Source organism: Melitaea cinxia, chromosome 2 (assembly GCF_905220565.1).
Source record: "Melitaea cinxia chromosome 2, ilMelCinx1.1, whole genome shotgun sequence".
Lineage (NCBI taxonomy): Eukaryota > Metazoa > Arthropoda > Insecta > Lepidoptera > Nymphalidae > Melitaea > Melitaea cinxia.
Window position 1 is genome coordinate 5213312 of NC_059395.1, and position 19990 is coordinate 5233301.

Genomic DNA, 19990 nt, shown 5'->3' on the forward strand with positions numbered 1-19990 from the left:
GATAAAAAATTATTCTAAATATTCTCTTACCATATCTAAAGTGTTCAAATCGTTGAACATTACTTTGACATCCTAGTAGATACACTCGGGCGTTGGGATTTTAATTTAATTCGACAAGAAGATAAATGGTTTCATATCGACACAACGTGAATAGAAACGTCTATAAATATTCACCGTGTCTGAATGTGATGTCTATATATAAGGTAAGACAGTATCAAGGAATTGTTATTCTAGCTTTGCGCTCGCTGTGCTCATGTGGATTTTAAAATTTTGTCTTTATCCATTTTTAACTGATAAAATATAGTATTTGTTACTCCATTATTTCATCTATGACAGACAACTAACAAAATTAAATGTTTTCGCTTTCAAAATATGGTCGTATAAATTAAGCTCAGTCCCCACAATCTACGTGTTTCACTGAGACTTCGTAATAAAGATTATTATTAACGGTAATTTTAGAATTTTTTGATTATTTGCTCACTATGAAAGTCAATTCTTAAATTGAAATTTTTAATGTCATAGAACCATAAGTTTATTAGTAGTAGTTAATCAATAGTGCAAAATCTTTGCTCCATATACGCTCACGTTTTAGCCTATATATCCCACTGCTGGGCGAAGGCCTCTTTCTCCATGTAGTAGAACACATCTATCCACATATCTATTGTCAATTTACACAACTGTAAACAAGCCTTTGTAAATATATTTAGTTTCTTAATTTTAATATCTATTAAGGTCATTGCACTTTAGATTAGCGTTAATATTTAGCTTTTAGTGTTAGGTTTCGTTTAAGGCACAATCAATGGAAAGGTACAATGATATCATATTATTTCTATTAAACTTGCATAATTGTGTTTGCTCGCAAACAAAAAAAATCACTTCAATTACATCGACGAGTAATACAGCGTAGATCGACGAAAAAATAGTCAAGTAACTACGCGTTATCAAAGATTACTCAAAAAGTAGTTATCAGATCTCAATAAAATTTATATGTGACCACATGACAAACATTAGCTTTCGATTAAATTAAAAATTATTAAAATCGGTACACCCAGTAAAAAATTAATGCGGATTTTCAAGAGTTTCCCTCGATTTCTTTGGGATACTATCATCAGATCCTAGTTTCCTTATCATGGTACTAAATTTGGGGATATCCCCTTTCCAACAAAAAAGAATTATCAAAATCGGTACATCCAGTAAAAAGTTATGCGGTATAATACAACGTAGGTCGACGAAAAAAGCGTCAAGAAAACGCATTTTTAGATATAACTCGAAAAGTAGTTGTTAGATCTCAAATAAATTTAAATGGGACCAATTGGCACACACCACCTTTCGATTAAAACAAAATTTGTTGAAATCGTCTACCCGGTCAAAAGTTCTGATGTAACATACATAAAAAAAAAAAAAATACAGTCGAATTGAGAACCTCCTCCTTTTTTGGAAGTCGGTTAAAAATTGAGGTATGCTTGGTAATAACGTTGAAACAAAAAATTAAAGCATCTCCATGAAAACGATATTACAGCAATCAAGAAGTTAACCTCTAAAAATCGATTCGATGGTAAAAAAACAACAGTAGTATTATCCGTAGAAACATTTAAAAACCATTAGCAAGCGCTCATAATAAAAATCTTTAGCCTCTACGAGAAAGTTGAAACTTCGTAAAAAACCATCATTTATCTTCAACACACAATATTTTTCTTATATTTAAAATGGATGTTTCGAAGAATTATGCAATAGGCACGCTCAATTTTAAGAAATAACGGTTACCTTGATAATTACTTAAAAATTTTATAACAGTTTAACAACATTAATAAATAATTACAAAACACACGCTTCATTCTGTAATATTCTTCAGTTCGGCAGCATTGGCCTCTTTCCCCATGTAGGAGACGGATCAGGTCTTAATGCAACACGTTGCTCCAATGTTAGTTTATAGATATATTCCTTACTGTAAGTAACGATGGAAATCTCTCCGAGTCAACATCAACGAGGCAAACGTCTGTATGGCCAATACAAATGTTTTTCATGTGCGGAGATCAAACCCGCAACAGCCAGTGCAACAGTCACAAACCAGTGCTGTGACCGTTGCGCCAACAAAACATACATAGACGAATTTCTTACTTTTATTTTACTGGAAACTGGTCTATACGTTATTTCTGACTATATTTTCTCTAACGTTTTCTAACGTCTGGTAATTCTTTCAAGTCATAATGTCCCAATTCTAAAATACTGTGACAGTTAATATAAATTTCATAATACCAAATTTTTAAATTAATATCCCTTGATATTCTAGGTAGATATAGCGTGGGCACTGAGCTTAATTAAACTCACCATTTAATAACAATTCACAAACTAATAGCTGTTTTAAATTAACCCATTATTTTTCAGGGTCAGTATCATAATTACTTTATTACTTAGAAATCCAAATAATGTTTGTAAAACGTTCCTCTAACTCTCAACTGACTCGTTTTGGCTTAAACAAGTGATTATTATTGTTACACTGAGAAGCTTAGTTGAGGATAAACTAAATTCGACAGAATAATGCATTTTCCAATTATTCACCATTATGAACGAAATAAAGAAGTAGCTTGTAAGTATTTTATATTCTGCTACGGACTCTGTCCCGTTCATCATGTTCTTTAAAAAAAATACCTATAAAGTATCAGAAACCTTGTAGTGTAGCCGTTCTCGAGTTTTGCGTTTACCTACCCTTTTTACAATTTATTTTTATTTATATATTATTTATATAACGCTGTGTGGTTACGGCAGTAAAGAAGGCCCCCTCTCTTCCCGTGGGTGTCGTAAGAGGCGACTAAGGGATAATAAAATTCCACAACCACCGTTGAACTTTTAAAGCCGACCGATGGCGGGATAGCCATCAAACTGCTGGTTTTGAAATACACAGGTCGAAGACGGGTAGCAGCGTCTTCGGTGCGACAAAACCCTCTCTGCGGTCACCAACTGCCCAGCATGGTGACTATAGGCAAAACACATGAGCTCGCGCCATAATGTCTGGCGCGCATTTGGGGAGGCCTATGTCCAGTTGAATGCGATAGGCTGAAGTGATTTTATTTATATGAATAAATTCCTAACTAACATACTTTAAGCACACCATTTTATATAGTTAGCTGCTGCTTATACTAAACAGAAGTCTCCTGTTAATATCCTGACGCTAGACAAAAGCGTCTACAGGAGAATAATGAGAAAAGTTTATGTCTAAAAAAAGTGTTCAAGATAAAAAATGCCTATCTATTTTTATTTGTTGTACTGAGCTGTGACCTCTGAATAAACACGAATGAAGTTGCAGTGTTGATCTGTAAGCAAGTCCACACTGAAGTTATTGAAGGTCTCGTTTTGTTTAATCTGATCTGTTTGTGTCAAAATTATTTTAAAACCTTTATTATCTTCAGTTTCCATAGAAACCTCGAAGAATACCTTTTCACCGGAAGAACATTATAAAGGACAACGAGCTACCTTCCAGAGGGCTATGAAAGTTACTGTTATTGTCGGTCAATGTTTTGCCTTAAATCCGGTACTTGGTGTTAGCGACTTCGATACTTCCAACTTAAGGTTTGCAAATTTTCAAGGAGTTGCCTAAATTTTCATAATTTTAAGACATATCATTTTCTGAAAATTTCGTCGATAAAGGCTTTGTATAGTAAAATTTTGTTTTAACAAAGATAATTTTCTTCGCCTTTCGACCGTTATCAAGGCTCATTACAAGTGTCTTTTAGCTTATTACTTTAACCTAGATTTCTCAGGTTAGATTTTTTTGGTAAATGTCGAAAAAATTGTCATTTATTTAACACATTTGAAAAAGTAAAGATATTACTAAAAGTTTTCTCTTCAAAACCAGTACACGTTTTGTATATGTAAGGCGTAACGATATACTACTAGATATACCTACTTTTATAATGATATTTTTTTTATTCACAGATTTACATATTTTTCTGGTCGTTGCGTTTATACCCTGTTTGCAATCGTCGGACAAGCAATCTTCTTAACCTGTTTCTCCTTTATCAAATACTTTAATGAAACAAGCACTTCAGTTACATCGAATAGTAAGTTGTTTAAACTCATTTGTTTGACGGCCTTTTTAAATTAAATAACTCACATTACATAGCCTTCAAAGGGATATGAATCCTGTGTCGAGGTTCCGAAAATACGCACAGATTATAATTATAAATGCCCAAATCATAACAAACGTACGAAATAAACAAACATTCATAATATGTGTGGGTCGAACCCCGCAACCAACAGTGCCAACGTGCCTCTGTAAGGCTCAAATATAAACAAGTCAAGAATTTTTTAAAGTTCTTATTCCTATTTTAGTAATCTTAAGCTAAGGTAGTAGATAAAACATGTAACAAATTATAAGCTGTATTAAATTCTTTGATGAATTTATCAAAATAAGTATTAAATAAATCGTTTCAAATTATCTCTTTTTTTGGTTCAGATTTTCAAAAATGCCATTATAGTTCCAACCTACGATTTTTAGTAAAAAGTTATATTCATGTTCTTGTCATGTAAGGGTCTTATACAAACATTTTCCTTTGATAGATGTTACTGTTTGTAGCTATAAAAACAGTCCTTTAATATTACTACACTGAAAAAACGTTAAAACCTTTCAAGGATTAGGAAGCCTCATCCATCAAATGGGTTCAATGCTAACAAAATGTATATATCCCTGATTTTTTCCATAAAATGTATAGTTTAAGATTTTCTTAACCTATTTTTACCCGACTGCCAAGGGAGGGTTATGTTTTTCGCGCGTATCTTGTATGTATGTATGTAATATTCTTTACTACCTCATATTTCCAGAACCACTAAACGGATTTACATAACTGAGGTATCGTTAGGTTCGTCTTTGCTGCCCAAGTGTTCTTAGATAGGTGACATTAGAAAAAATCAAACATGGCGGCTGTGCGAAGCCATTGTATTTAATGAAAAAAAAAATTTTTTTCTCGAATACTACAATATGGGTATCAAATTGAAGGGCACAATACAAGGATTTTAAAAAGGTATATCATGATTATTATTACCGTAATACTAAGACAGAAATACAATATTAAAGTTTAAAAAATGTGGACTTTGCTCTTTCGCACGCCTATGCCATGTCAAACTCGCCTCCTAGGCGACGATCAACTTCGGGGTGTAGCCTTTCAAATAAAATACAATGGTTAAAAAAAAACATACAATTAAAATTACAAATAAAAATTAATAAATGTCACACCAATTTACAATTACATTAATAAAATTAATAACAAATACATAATACCAAATACAAACAAATAATTTTAATAATAATTTCATTATATTAAAACTAATAGTTGTTGATTTAAGCAGTCACCTATTTGCTAAAGGTCAGGCTTACGTTGCTTTGAGCAGAGTGAGATCTTTCTCCGGGCTTGCTATCAGTTCTCTTGACCCTAAAAATTTACTTAATCAACCACATGATGTAAACTGTTTTAATTAATTGAACCGATTACGTAATTTGTCTGACTAAAAAGACATAAATAAAATAATAATTAAAAAAAAAAACAAAAAACCCGCCTGCGTGAAGAACAACTAATAGAAAATCAACTGAAAAAGCTGGAACAAGATAAAAATTCAATATGCACACAAAGTCAGCGAAATAAATAGAAACAGTATCAAACATTTTTTGCTGTACATCTAAAATATATTAATAAGGTAGTCCTTCGAAACTTTATGCAACGTCATAGATAATATGCAGTCGGAGGCATGAAATTGAAGGATAAGTCAAATCATTCTCTCTTTGTGCATGTCTCCGACTGCATGTTATGTACGACGTTGCATAAAGTTTCGAAGGACTACCGTATTAATATATTTTAAATGTACAGCACAAAATGTTTGATACTGTTTCTATTTATTTCGCTGACTTTGTGTGCATATTGAATTTTTATCTTGTTCCAGCTTTTTCAGTTGATTTTCTATTAGTTGTTCTTCACGCAGGCGGGTTTTTTGTTTTTTTTTAATTATTATTTTATTATTGAATAACTATTAAGTTATAGAAAATAATGTGTTAACTTTCTACTCTGATCAAATTAAAATTACACAACACACATTTTTTTACATACAGTTTGATAAAATATATTCTGATTTCTGAAATTGGATAACATTTTAACATCAACGGCTAGTAATGTCAAAATGTCAAAGTTACAATTAACTTACTGTTAAATGTAAAAATGGACCATTAGAGCACATAATTGTTTGTTGATACAATAATCATAATCATTATAGGATGGATAGGATTAGACAACTGAAATGAGAATGGTAGTGGTAATTTTGGCGTTCAACTGTTTAATTCACAATTAGACAAGGAATTACAAATGCAGAACTGCTTCGGATATGTTAACTTCAAACAAAGTTATAGTTAATTAACTACAGCTAGACAACAAAAAAAAAAAAAAACAGTTAATAGTCTCATTGTTTGATGTATTAGGATTTGTTAGCAAATATTATTAGACACGCAGTATGAAATATGTTGATATGAATATGGGGAGTTAAGTTGTTTGAAATAAAGAAATAGCAGTGACGCTGAGCATGTCGCTTACAGCACTTTAAGCTGTAGCAAAATGTAGGTATAACAGTATTAACGTTCATATTGTACACTAGCTGTACCCGCGAATTCGTCCGCGTGGAATTTAACAAAATAGTTATTGTTTAGTTCACAGAGTTATAAAGTAAATAATTTTCTAAAATAAAAGTAGCCTAAGTTACTTCTTATTACATTAGCTATCTGCCAGTGAACGTCATGTCAAAATCGGTTCAGCCTTTTTAGAGATAAGCCGGAACAAACAGACAGACAGACAAATATTGTAAAAATGTTATTTTGGTTTATATACCGTGTATATCCATATACATTTAGTAAAAAGCGGTTATTTTATTATTACAAACAGACACTCCAATTTTATTTATTTGTATAGATGTATAGATCAACGTTTACCGTACCCAGACGCGTGTAATCTCCAGACGCGTGTCACAGCTCACATGCAAGTTTTTCTTATTATCTCGTACTTGCATTTCAGCTTCCCTAGTTTTTTATGTATCCAACACGATAATCACAGTCCTTTTCCTACGGTTAGCAAGACAATGGCCTAAATTATGTCAGTATATATCAAAAATAGAAGCGGCAGACCCGGTTATAGATACAACTTTAGTAAAGAAATGCAATGTCTCTTGTATCGTAATTCTCGTTCTGGCTATGTGTAAGTAAATTGAATATTTACTAAGTATACAAACATATTGTTTATTAAGCGAATATGTAAAAGTGACAATCAAAACAGAGTTTGTTACTAGTGTGCTTTTTGAAGTTAAACTTCTTAACGCACGCTTGACTTGGGGAGTGTCATGCATTGACCACCTGGTGAATGCATGATGACAGATTTACGAAAAGTGTGTGACGCGAACGAAGCGAGAGAGAGAGGTGCGAGCACACATTTTCTTTCCTCATAGCCTCTGTGTCAAACACTGTGTCTTACGTTTCGTATATCTAAGACACAGTGGAGGCCTATTGTGCAGGCCTGTTGCTGAAGAAGTTTTACTTCAGTCGTGTGGTCTAAAGGACGCTCATTTTTTTTATACTACTGAGATGGAAAACGAGCGAACGGTCCACCCGATAATCGCTTACCGTAGCTTGTGGACGCCTGCAACGCCAGAAGTATTGCTAGCGAGCTACCAACTCTTTCCTAACTCTCATCAGGTGCTTTGAAAATATTAGAGCAGTGTTATTTTTCTATGATCTTGACATAGCTGTACAGTCGGGATGCTCCAAATTTTGGTCATATAATTCCTACGCGGCACAGTTTGAATATAATTAATTTAATTTGAAAGTTGAAAGTCATGTTATTGTTTTTTCCGTTTCAATCCTAATTTGATATAATTTTTATACACTGCAAAAACACATACATTGAAGTATTCATATTTTAGTCCATTTCAAAATAAGTTTACTGACTTGTTCTAATTATTAATGCGCATATAAGATTCAAGATTCGTTATTCATTAAATTAACAAACAGATTTAACCACGGAAATAACTGTCACTCGTCACATTTCTAGTGAAGTCGTAAAGATTTTACGACGCCCCGGTGGTGGACATTTCTCTAATTGAAAATTACCATTTTAGTTGAACATGGTCTAGCTGAGCTATCCGGAATGGTAATGGCTGCTGACTGTGAACCCAGCAAAGTTTACGAGGCATACATCGTTCAGAGCTTCCCTTGGATTAATCTGTATGTTAACTATACTCTCTTACTTGGCATCATAACACAGGTGGGATTCCTTGGTAATCATGATAGTTGTGTGGAATATATTAAGGACGAACTAGTAACATAACAAAGATAATGCCACAACGCTGTTCTTAATGAAGTTCATTACGTGTAACTGTTATTGTAATACAACTGTTATTGTACTGGAAGGTTAATGTTTAAGATTTGCATACAAAGTCTAGTTATTAAGGTTTTTTCGAGGTATTCTATGTGAGATGTGTAAATATGTTATTGTATAACAATTCTTTTTATGTTTCAGTTTCTTAACATATTATGCACATTTAATTGGAATTTTGTAGACATATTTATTATATCTATCAGTTTTTATTTGACTTCACGGCTGGAACAAGTAAACAAAAGGATAGCTGAAGTTAGAGGGAAGGTAAAGTAGAAAATATTTAAGACTTACATTTATTTTAACTGAGGTAGGGCGCAGCAGAAACCTGCTCAAAATCTAGAGCAGCCCGGCTGGAGCAGTGCCTCCACCTTACAGAAGATCACAGCTAAATAATTCCGTTTTCAAGCATTGTTGTGTTCCTGTGGTGAGTAAGGAGACCAGAGCTTCTGGGGGGATTGGGGGTAGGGTAACCAACGCACGTGTTGCCGGCTTCTAAAAACTACGGTAATCGCTTACCATCAGTTGAGCCGTGCGCTTGTTTGTCGAACTAGTTTTATAAAAAAAAAAAAAAAACATTTTGCGACAAATTTTCTGTTATACCGGATAGAAATATTTGTACGAAAACAAATATCCATCCCGAGCGGGAATCGAACTCAAAAACCTTCGGTATTTTAGGTGACTACTTGCTCCACTACACCAGAGCGGTTGTTTGTCATTGACATGTGGTTGTTGGACATCGACATCATTTGATTTTAATAAATATCTCAAAATATGTCATAGTGTTACAATCACTATGCAAGAAATTAATAATCACAAAAACGAAAATATAAATACTTCATCAACAAGGCATTTTTTTAGAAAAGAAACTCATGTCATATATAGCATTTAACTTGGACGCAAAACTTGGAAGATAATGTCAAATCAAATGAAATGACTAAAATTTATAAGGGTTGCCAGTAATTGTTTAAAAATATTTTTACACGTCCTTAAATTAACGTGGGTAAATCCGTTGGGCACAGTTAGTATTGTATAAATTGACGTATTTTTATATAAAATCTTCATAGGTTTATACTCAAATATAATTATCACATGTTATGAATTTCAGTACGTTCCGACAGCATTTTGGAGGAACGTACGGGAAGATTACAACAGAGCGACAGATCTCGTAAGGCGAGTGGACAAAGTGATAGGAAGCATTGTGTTTATATCATTCGCAAACAATCTCGTATTCATATGTATGCAACTGCTGCATACTTTTGCGTGAGTATATTCAAAACCAAAATCAAAAATTACTCTATTCAAATTTACGTAATGAATTAATTATAGTTAAAAGTGAAGCTGACACCGATTCGAATTGTAGATTCTAAAAAAAATGTGTTATATTATTAAATTGGTAATATCTTGCATGAAATTCTGCGTCACTAAATTATAGATTACTCTATGAAAAAAATATTATACAATTAATTACTTACATATAAGCTTTATAAAGATACAAATCTTGTTTCATACAAACTTTGTTAACTTTTATGTTATGTTTTAGAAACGGCATCAAAGCTACCAGTAGCTGTCACGATCCAGACAAAAGGTACTGGTATATATATATATATATATATATATATATATATATATATATTTTTTTTTTTTTTTTCTTTTGGTAACTATTATAATATTACGAGCATGTTGTGTATATCCACTTTTAAATATTTTTGCCTATACCAAAGTTAAATCTTAAATATTTCAGTAAAATGAAAGTAAAAAATAAAGTAATGTATAAAACAAAGTAGGTTTCAAATCGTAGCGAGTCATTACTTTTCAAGGTGTAGTATATTATTCTTTATTTTTTTTAACTACTACTTTAAGGCTAAGACCAATTCAGAATTCAGAATTTGACTTATATTCAGACTTAGGAGACACGGGCATAAGCTTAACAGTTACTCTTTTAAGAATCATCTATAACATATAAATATAGCACCACTAAATCAATACATACATCACTTCATCCTAATACAGTCCACTGCTGAACATAGACCTCTCTACAAGTTCGCGCCAAAAATGACGTGAACTCATGTATTTTGCCCATAGTCACCACGCTGGGCAGGCGGGTTGGTGACCGCAGGGCTGGCTTTGTCGCACCGAAGACGCTGCTGTCCGTCTTTGGCCTGTGTATTTCAGAGCCAGCACTTGGATGATTATCATAGATATTTATCATTAATATAAACTTAAACTGAATAATTCGCTTTATCTATTAAGCCCTTAAAACTAAGGTATTTATTTGTTAATTTCAGGCCATTACATGGTTACGAACAAGCGGTTTACTTCACATATTCCTTTTTGTTTCTCGTCGTGAGGTCATTAGCTGTGTCCCTCATAGCGTCCCAAGTCCACACAGCGAGTCGACAGCCGGTATATGCTTTGTATGAAGTGCCATCTGCAGTTTATTGTATAGAGGTAAGCTTTTCTGTGTTAGAAATACTTCATGAAACGTCTACGATTGCTTAGAAAATAATATCAAAAATAACTTAGAAAGGTATCTAGACTATTACATTTTTTGTTATGATTTCAAGAACAAACCCCGAGCAATTCTTTGTGTATACATTTTCGTCTTTAATAAATTGAAAGGGAATTCTTTTATTGAAGTTCAGTATTATGTTTAGTTACGTAAAAATATTTTTATCTTAATTTAATCAATATTTTTATTACAATTTTCTATTTTAAAGTGTTATATAATATATACTTATGTTTATGAGTCGAAATAATCAAGAAAACCACATAGTAACATTCTACTTTTAATTCTACTTCAATTCAAAAAGGTTTAACTATATAGCACCCAATTGGTAAACTTTTTTACGAAATTATAAAAAAAAAAAACTTGGGAAAACTAGACCAGGTATCACACGCACAGAAAGATTATGAAGTATGTGCATAATAATTATGTATATCTGCAAGTTAGTATTATTATTTATCTAGAACAGTAAACAGATCAATATTGTAAAACTGATTTTTTTTGCCTTCGACCATGTATGTCTTTCTTACGCAACATGCATATTTTATCCTTTCAGGTTCAAAGACTTATTGAACAAATCCATGGGGAAACCGTTGCTTTGACTGGTTTACAGTTCTTCAAAGTAAAACGTGGAATAGTTTTAGCAGTAAGTAAAGATACTTTGTTTGTTTGAACATACTTATCTTTGGGATGTTATAAATAAATAATTAATTCAAGAGCGATCTTTACGAATAATTTTAGTTTATATATTTCATGGCATGTATCATTTACAATTAGAGGTTAAAAATATTGTTAAATTAATTAATAAGAATAGTGTTAGGTTTAAAGAAAGATTTCGAGAAAAATAGAAACAACATCACAGCCAAATAATGCTGCTCAGTATTGTACTTGTATTTTTCCCGTGACTAAAATAATCAGATCTTCAAAATATGGTCTGTGTTGAATGAGCTGGTAAGGTCAGCAGCGCGCTTGTGACATTATAGGTTATGCAGGCGTCCATTAGCTACGGTTACAACTTACGCTTAAATGCGTATGGTCACCGCCATAGTAGTACTTAAAAAAAATAGAAATATGTAGAGGAATACTACACAAGAATTAAGTTTATCTTTTGATTTTAAAACATATGGATTATTATAAATATAAATGCGATTGTTTTTATTCTCAGATTGCCGGTACAATTGTCACTTACGAGCTTGTGTTGCTACAGTTCACTGGAGTTACACCAACAGTCACGCCTATAGATGATACGCCTTACACCGATTAATATATTCCTTTTTTTAGTATACTTAATAATGAATATAATAGTTTCAAGCACTTTAAAATGTCATAAGTTGTGAAAATATACGAACGACATTAAATGGATTTAATATTGATAATATCATCTACCCTGAGAATATTTTTTACTGTGAAATATTAAATAACAGTGCAAGAGTGTTATGGCTAGATCACTGTAAGTTTATATAAGGTTTTTGAACTGAATTTCTTTGGCACATGGGGGTAAAATTTTTAAAGATGAAATGCAGTAATAATAATATTAGCGTCACGAAGATGTGCAAGATTTTTGGTCGAACAACAGCGCCACCTAGCGTGTACTATAGAAACTACAAATGTTGTTACATTAATATCGATAGTATTACATTGCAAACTAACTAGAATGCGCTGAAACGGAAATCTAATGCTTTATATTTGTATAAATAATAACGAGACTTAAAAATTTGTTTGCCAAAGAAGTTTCAATTCTGACATGTGTACTTTGTACGCACACACATTTTTTGGAAGTAAATATAGTTTTTTATTCACTTGTGTCTATAATAATTATGGAAATTAAATTTAGACTTGTGTGTAAAAAAAAAAGTTTTCAGCAGAGGACACTAATAAAAAATTATCAAAGCGATTGTTGATGATAAGATTTTAATAACGGTAAAAAGAAAAATTAAGCTCAACACTTACCTTTATATACAATTATGTAAAACACGTTTTATTTTTGTCAAAATACGTATTCTTCGTTTGGTCACATTAAAATAATTTAAAAAATGCACTAATTCGATTTATTTGCAATAAAATACACATTATGTATACATCATATATTATTGTATTGTGTTATCTAGCGTCAGTACTTGAAAGCACAGCATACAAAAGCGTCGTCTTCGGTTGCAATGCCAATGTAGCTTTTTATATTGTATATTATGTTTGAAATATTTTACGACTTCATTAAAACTGTTCGATATTTTTATATTTTCTGTATGTATTTCGTATTACTTTTTATGATATATCGCGCATTTGCACGATTTTATGGTATGATTATTATCATTAAACTTCATCGATTGCACAAAGTAATAACAATAGTTCAGTAACGCGCAGTTATATCGTTAATCGTGTATGAATGTACGTTTGCGTAAAAAATAACAAAATTACGTACGTAGTACAAGTAAATCAGGTAAAAAACGTGATGTTAGTGGAATTCGTTGGTAAAATTGGATCTGAATCATCGTACTGAATTAAAACTAATACATATGTCACCACAGCGCCCGCCATCTGAAAAGTATTTAAAAAGTTTGTAATCTATATTTTATCTATCTACCCTCAATTGGAAGAGATTACCCTACTTGTACATTCTTTTTCAGACAGCAAAAACTTACAAATTATTAACTTAGTCGTCAAAGGTTACCATTGAGATAGAGAATCAGCCTTTGACATCAAACATAAACAAAAAAATTATAAAAAAAATGAATAATTGTCGATCGCGATCACGATTCAACCCATAACATCCCACTGCTGAGCATACTTCTCTTTCTCCATGTATGCGAAGGATTGAAGCTTAATCCACCACGCTGTTCCACTCCGGGTTTTCGGATATATTCCCTACTATGAGTAACGATCGCTATTAAGTGATTATGATAATGACTGGGACCGAAAGCTTAGCATGCTCTCCGCGACACGGTGGGGAGACCCACAAGACGATCCACACTGGAAAGAAATGTTTGTACAAATCCAAATATCCATCCTGAGTGGGAAGCCAACCCCCAAACTGGCAGTGTTTGGGCGCGTACATGGCACACGCTCCACTACTTCAGAGCATATGTTAAATAGTAAAATTGAAAAAATGTTTTGTTTATTTCTTAGTTTTATATTCAATTTTATTTGAGTTAATTTTATTAAATATAATAAAAATCCTACCTGCAATACGAAAGTTCGATTTAAATAGAAAAAACCCATTCCAGTTAGCGCAACATAATCCCTTGTAAGCTGTTTCTGTAGCCTTTCTATCTAAAAAAATGAAAAGTAAATGATATAGAGTCGTAGGAATATATATAATGAAAAATGGTATGCTAAGAATTTCAGTCAGTTTTTATCGAAGTTGTTCAAAACGATATATCTATCATCATTACATAGTATAAAACACCGCTTCCCGCTGTCTGTATGTTTAGATCTTTAAAACTACGCAACGGATTTTGATGCGGAATTCTTAAATATATAGAGTGATTCCAGAGGTAGGTTTATATGTATAATACATGCATAATATAGTAGAGGAACACTTAGTATAATAGTTCTTGCAACCGTGCGAAACTGAGGCGGGTCTCTAGCACAAGTATAATTTAATAATTTTTTAATAGTAATTAATAATAAAAATCGACAGATGTAACTCTCACTCTCGTACTAAGCTTCTAAATCCATTATTATACACATAACTGAAGATCCAAAACAATACATATACATTAATATTTAATTTATACTATTGTCGATGACATTAGGTGTTTCTTCCTCTCTTTTGTTGTATATATATTTGTATTGTTATATATATTTTATATATTATGTTTATTTATATTTCATAGGTATATGTAATATTTATGTCTATATATGCATGTACACCATGCCGTCTAATTCTTTGTCAAGTCCTTTTCATGCTTGAGATTGTCTGAAAGAGATCACTCTTTCAGCTATAAGACCGCCTTTTGTGGATGTTTATATTTTCCTTTTCAATGTAAAAATTTCCTCTCTTAGTGTACAATAAAGTATATCTGTATTTGTAATTGTAGTATTAAAATATTACCTCAATATTATAATACTGAGTATGGCACTCGTATAAATATGGTAGAGCCATTTTTGAACATTTATTGACATCAGCGGCAGCAATAACCGTGTAACAAGTACGCAGACACACCCAAGCTAAGGATACAGTGTGATATATTTGATTTAGTGAGAATGCTGAACCACCAGGTCTGAAAGAAAACAAAAAATGTGACCTGCTTTAAGCATCACCTAAAACGAACGCTGTAGCTTAATACTAAATGGTAGACCTGTATGGTTACATTATTTGAGAGTTATTAAATTATTTTATTATTATTTTGTCTGATATAGTAATATAGTATTTTTTATATTCTTATGTTAGTTGTAATCAATTTTTTTCTCCTTCCTTCTTTCAAAATTATTTGGACAAATACACACACAAACACCCAGACAGACGTACGTAAACACTCACTTCAGCACGCATATCTTCACTCGCACACAATAAGCACAAGTATACAAAATTTACCACACGTGTAAATATTAAAATCGTATTTTTAATTCAACAACATAATTAAATAACTACATCAGCCTGTTATAATCACGATTAATTTTAACTATATCATTATATTTTTATTCTAAATATTTCCTAAGAAAACTTACGTAATGCGAAGAAACAACTGCAAGCAAATAAAATAAAAATTGAAAAACGCCGACAGTAGTATCAGGGACCCCAGAGAACTATCAACCTTCCGTACCAACATCGCTTGTTTGACGTACGCTTCTCGTATTTTCCGCCATAAATACATTCTTAAAAATTCTGCATCCTGAAATGAGGAAACGTGAAAACTTTTCCACATTGGATATACGCCAGTCTAAATTAAAATTGAGGTTTTTTATGTCAAATAAAGTTTTTATTTATAATATAAGACGTAATAATCGGTGAAATGAATATTTAAAATTCCTTGTGATTATGAATATATTTCAATCTGTCTCCTAAATTGTAAATAATTATTTCAATTCACAAAATAGTTTTGTATAAAGCTTTATTTTATTCAATTACAGTTGACTTAATTGCAGGACTGTATTGTGGCGTCCATTTTAATTTGTCAAATGATATCATATATTTCAGACTCTCAATGTTTAGTCAAACAATCCAACACAAAGGTCTTAACTAGATGAATGTTAAATTTCTACTTACATTATTTACCTTGTTGAGTTTATCAATTTTATTATTTTTCGTTATAACTGTTTTAACACATTGATTCAATCTTTGATACCTCGAACATAGGCCCATGCTAGTCAGTACGATGATCAAGTCCCGCAGATTCCAATGCACGGTCGCGATAAGGCTCATTAAAAATACAGGCAGCCCAATCCATGTTGAATATTCATCTGTGAATTCGATTATTAAATTTAAAAACTAATAGACTTTCTTAAGAATTCTGTACCTTGATCGCGGTATAATACTGTGGGTAGATTTCAATCATGTTTCTTGTTTAATAATATGTATAATTTTTTTACGAATGGAAAATTCCGATAAATGGGTAGGGAACAATCGTAGGCGCCTAAAATACTGGTGGTTTGCGGATTCGATTCCCGCTCGGGATGAACATTTGTATTTGTACAAATATTTTTCCAGTTTGGATGTCTGTCCTTGTGGTTCTCCCTATCGAGCCTCAGACAGTTCCTTAAGCTTTCGTTTTCAGTTGTTATGAAATACACTTAATAGCCCTTGTTATTCATTGTAGGACATAATACTCTCTAACCCACAGTGGAACAGCGTGATGGATTAAGCTCCGATCTTTTTTCTACATGGGGATAGAGACCTGGCCAGCAGTGGGATGTTACAAGAATTAGTACATGTTAGAAACCTTAATTATATGTTTGAGTTCGCATGGCAGCTAAATTTCTATAGGATCAACTAGTAGGTAGTGAACAATTTTGCGTCGCTTCTTACCCTATCCCGACCCGTTTGTATATTATGTAAGTAATAACTTTTGAAAAAATATAAAAGTTATTCACAAGTTTTTTTTTTTTTTTTTTTATAAATAACCCTTTTGATTTTCTCATTCCCTTTATCTTAAACTCACGTTCCAATATCATGAATCCATGTGACTTCAGGACGTACTTTCGAAAGCATGTCGATATTTCACAACTGAAGTCTATCGTACTCGACATGGCCACGAGATGTTCAACTGAAAACAATTACAAAATTGTTTATAAAGTCACGTTTCCTTTATATCAAACAGTTAATTGAATAAATTCAATATTAATTTATGACTTCAACATATTAAAATTTTACTTTAAAAAAAAGAAATAGTATATACGAGTATACCAAAAAGAACTAGCTAATCAAAAATTCGCAGATTGAGTGAAGATGATACTAACTTCGCCATCAATCAATATACTTGACATATATTTCGTTAAATTGACGAACATTTTTTAAAAGCATTCCACTTAGCAAATACTTACAAGATATGATACCGTATGATTGACAAGTTATAAATCAAAATCGTGAAAGTAATGAGTAGAGTGATGAATATTCTTTAAAAAGTGCTATTTTTTTATTCTAAAATATAACATTTTTATTGTAAAGCTTTGCTTTAGGTTTAATATTTGTATATTCATCATTATAACCTATACAGTCCACTGCTGGACATAGGCCTCCACAATTTTACGCCATAAATAACGTGAGCTCCTGTGTTTTGCCCATAGTCACCACGCTGGGCAGGCGGGTTGGTGACCGCAGGGCTGGCTTTGTCGCACCGAAGACGCTGCTGTCCGTCTTCGGCGTGTGTATTTTAAAGCCAGCAGTTAGATGGTTATCCCGCCACCGGTTGGCTTTTTAAGTTCTAAGGTGGTAGCGGAACTGTGTTATCCCTTAGTCGCCTCTTACGACACCCACGGGAAGAGAGCGAGTGGCTATATTCCTTAGTACCGTAGCCACACAGTACAATATTTGTATAGTAGTTACTTTGAATTATGACCCCATAAGGTAAGTAAGGGATTTGAAAACGAATATCTCTTCTCTTATTTATATTATTGTGTCTCTCTTTCGTTTGTTATATATTAACTCCTCTCTCGTTTAGTTCTCTTCTATTGGTTTAATTTTGATTTAAATATTTATTATAATAGCATTTAGAATGAAATGAAAAAAATACAATGATAAGTACTTCACAATGATAGTTGGATCGAGACGTCTAACAGGATCTCTATTCTCGACTCTTCGTCTGTTTTAATAAATAGGCAGTTTGCGCAGTTTATAGTGGCCCTGCTTTTTGTTTCGCGGTTTGCGGGTTCGATTCCTGCCGCTGTCCGCCTGAGTCAGGGTGTACTATGTGTATTTATATATTTATATAAATTTATTATTTCTAAGTATATTTATTAAAAAAAACAAAAACAAATGTATTTAGCTATAACAGTCGGCTGTTACCTGTATCACAACCATTAAGTTGATTAACATAGGAACAGACGATCGTGTGTATAAGATATTTATATCTATTATAGTATTTTTTATTATTTAAACTCATTTTACATAAAAAAATATTTAAATAACCATTAGCAACGAATCAGTTCTTGTTAGGTAATTAGTTCTTTTACGTATTATTTTCTTTATGTTATTCCAATCCTTAAACAATACTATAATTAATACTGATATTTAAAAACTTTAAATTATCAAAGTTATAATACATATGAAACTTATCCACGTGATGAATTGAAAGTACATTCTTTGTTGTCTCCTGACTGGCTACATAAAAAAGTTACTTAAAAAACCCACCAATAGCCAAAGCAGATACACCAATGACAACTGTGTACATTCTTTTCTTTATATTTGCATCTCGAGGTACATATTGTACGTTTAGAGTCCATTCGATTGACGCCCAGTATTTGGATAACTCGCTCCAAGATCGTGAAAGCCACCAACATTGTATCAGACACAATAGTGCAGCGGAGTAAAACATGGTTCCACCGAGCCTCGCGGTGACGCTTCCTGAAATATTTACATTTTCAAAGTATTTTTTATTATCTTTCACTTCTATAAAAAAAAATTATATGCTTTACTAAATCAAGGGAAAATAGCTTCTTTTTAACCGACTTCAAAAATGGAGGAGCTTACCTAATTCGACCGAATATAGGGGATGACTTCGTCGTTTATGAACCGATTTTGATATATATTTTTTGTTGTAAATACGATATCCCAAGGGTGGTACAATGATAAGGAAACCAGGGTTTGATGATGGAATCCCAGAGAAATCGAGGGGAACCCTCGAAAATCGTAGTGACGACTACAGACGAAAAACAGACGCTGGTAGAGAGTTCCATTTTTTGGCCGTACGGATCAAGAATGTACTAGCGAATCGCTTAGTGCTCTCATAAGATTATCATAAATTTTATATTTCAGTTTTTATATGCAATAAACAATATCTCAGACCTTCTAAATTTACGCGTTACTTTTAGTAAAATATGAACCCTTTTACTCATAAAGAAACATCTGTTTAAGGCAACCAAAGCTGGCAAGAAATAAAGTCGCTAAGCGTTGATTAGCAAAATATTAATGACATAAATATGAATTTTTATTTACAAAATCCTATTTTATTCCTGCAGTATTAATCCTTACCGCGAATATTGCTACATTAAAAAAAGAGTCTATTGAAAACTATTAACGTACTATGTCCTTGCAAATCAATGGCCCAACCAGCGAGTGCCTTCACGACCTTCCAAATAGCTTGACCTTCAATGATCAAGAGGAGTGATAAAACTATAAAGCTCCATATCTTCCAAATCATTCCACCGATCCCTGGTATCCCGACCCATCGTAATAAATGGACGATCCGTGTCATTGTTTGAAGAAAATCCTGTTAAAACAAACCTTCATAGAATATTTTACGAAAACAATAATATATAAGGGTGTATACCGTAAATTAAAATGTATAAAAAGGTAATTAGAACCAGTATTAATTTAAATAATATCAAACTAGAAAGTGTATTGCTAACGAGAAGCTACCATTAACCTTAAATGTTACCTCATTGAAATGTTTTGCTAACTATATAGTTACCATTTCAAAATTTATTATTA

At 32.3% G+C, this 19990-nt stretch overlaps 2 protein-coding genes across 2 annotated transcripts; one reads left to right on the forward strand and one right to left on the reverse strand.

The window, feature by feature from the left end:
- The first annotated feature begins 2538 nt into the window (after positions 1-2538).
- LOC123658858 (gustatory receptor for sugar taste 64e-like) lies at positions 2539-12169 on the forward strand. The gene is made up of 11 exons (XM_045594153.1): positions 2539-2587; positions 3408-3567; positions 3934-4058; positions 7047-7226; positions 8143-8288; positions 8544-8666; positions 9508-9662; positions 9943-9987; positions 10688-10850; positions 11462-11551; positions 12071-12169. The coding sequence occupies exons 1-11, from the start codon at positions 2539-2541 to the stop codon at positions 12167-12169; spliced, it is 1335 nt and encodes a 444-aa protein (XP_045450109.1).
- Positions 12170-13338: 1169 nt separating this feature from the next.
- Positions 13339-19754, reverse strand: LOC123658869 (gustatory receptor for sugar taste 64a-like). Its single transcript, XM_045594162.1, has 8 exons — positions 19583-19754; positions 18692-18904; positions 17004-17108; positions 16121-16305; positions 15574-15737; positions 14957-15125; positions 14083-14172; positions 13339-13440 (listed from the first exon to the last, which is right to left on the reverse strand). The coding sequence occupies exons 1-8, from the start codon at positions 19752-19754 to the stop codon at positions 13339-13341; spliced, it is 1200 nt and encodes a 399-aa protein (XP_045450118.1).
- Positions 19755-19990: the final 236 nt, after the last annotated feature.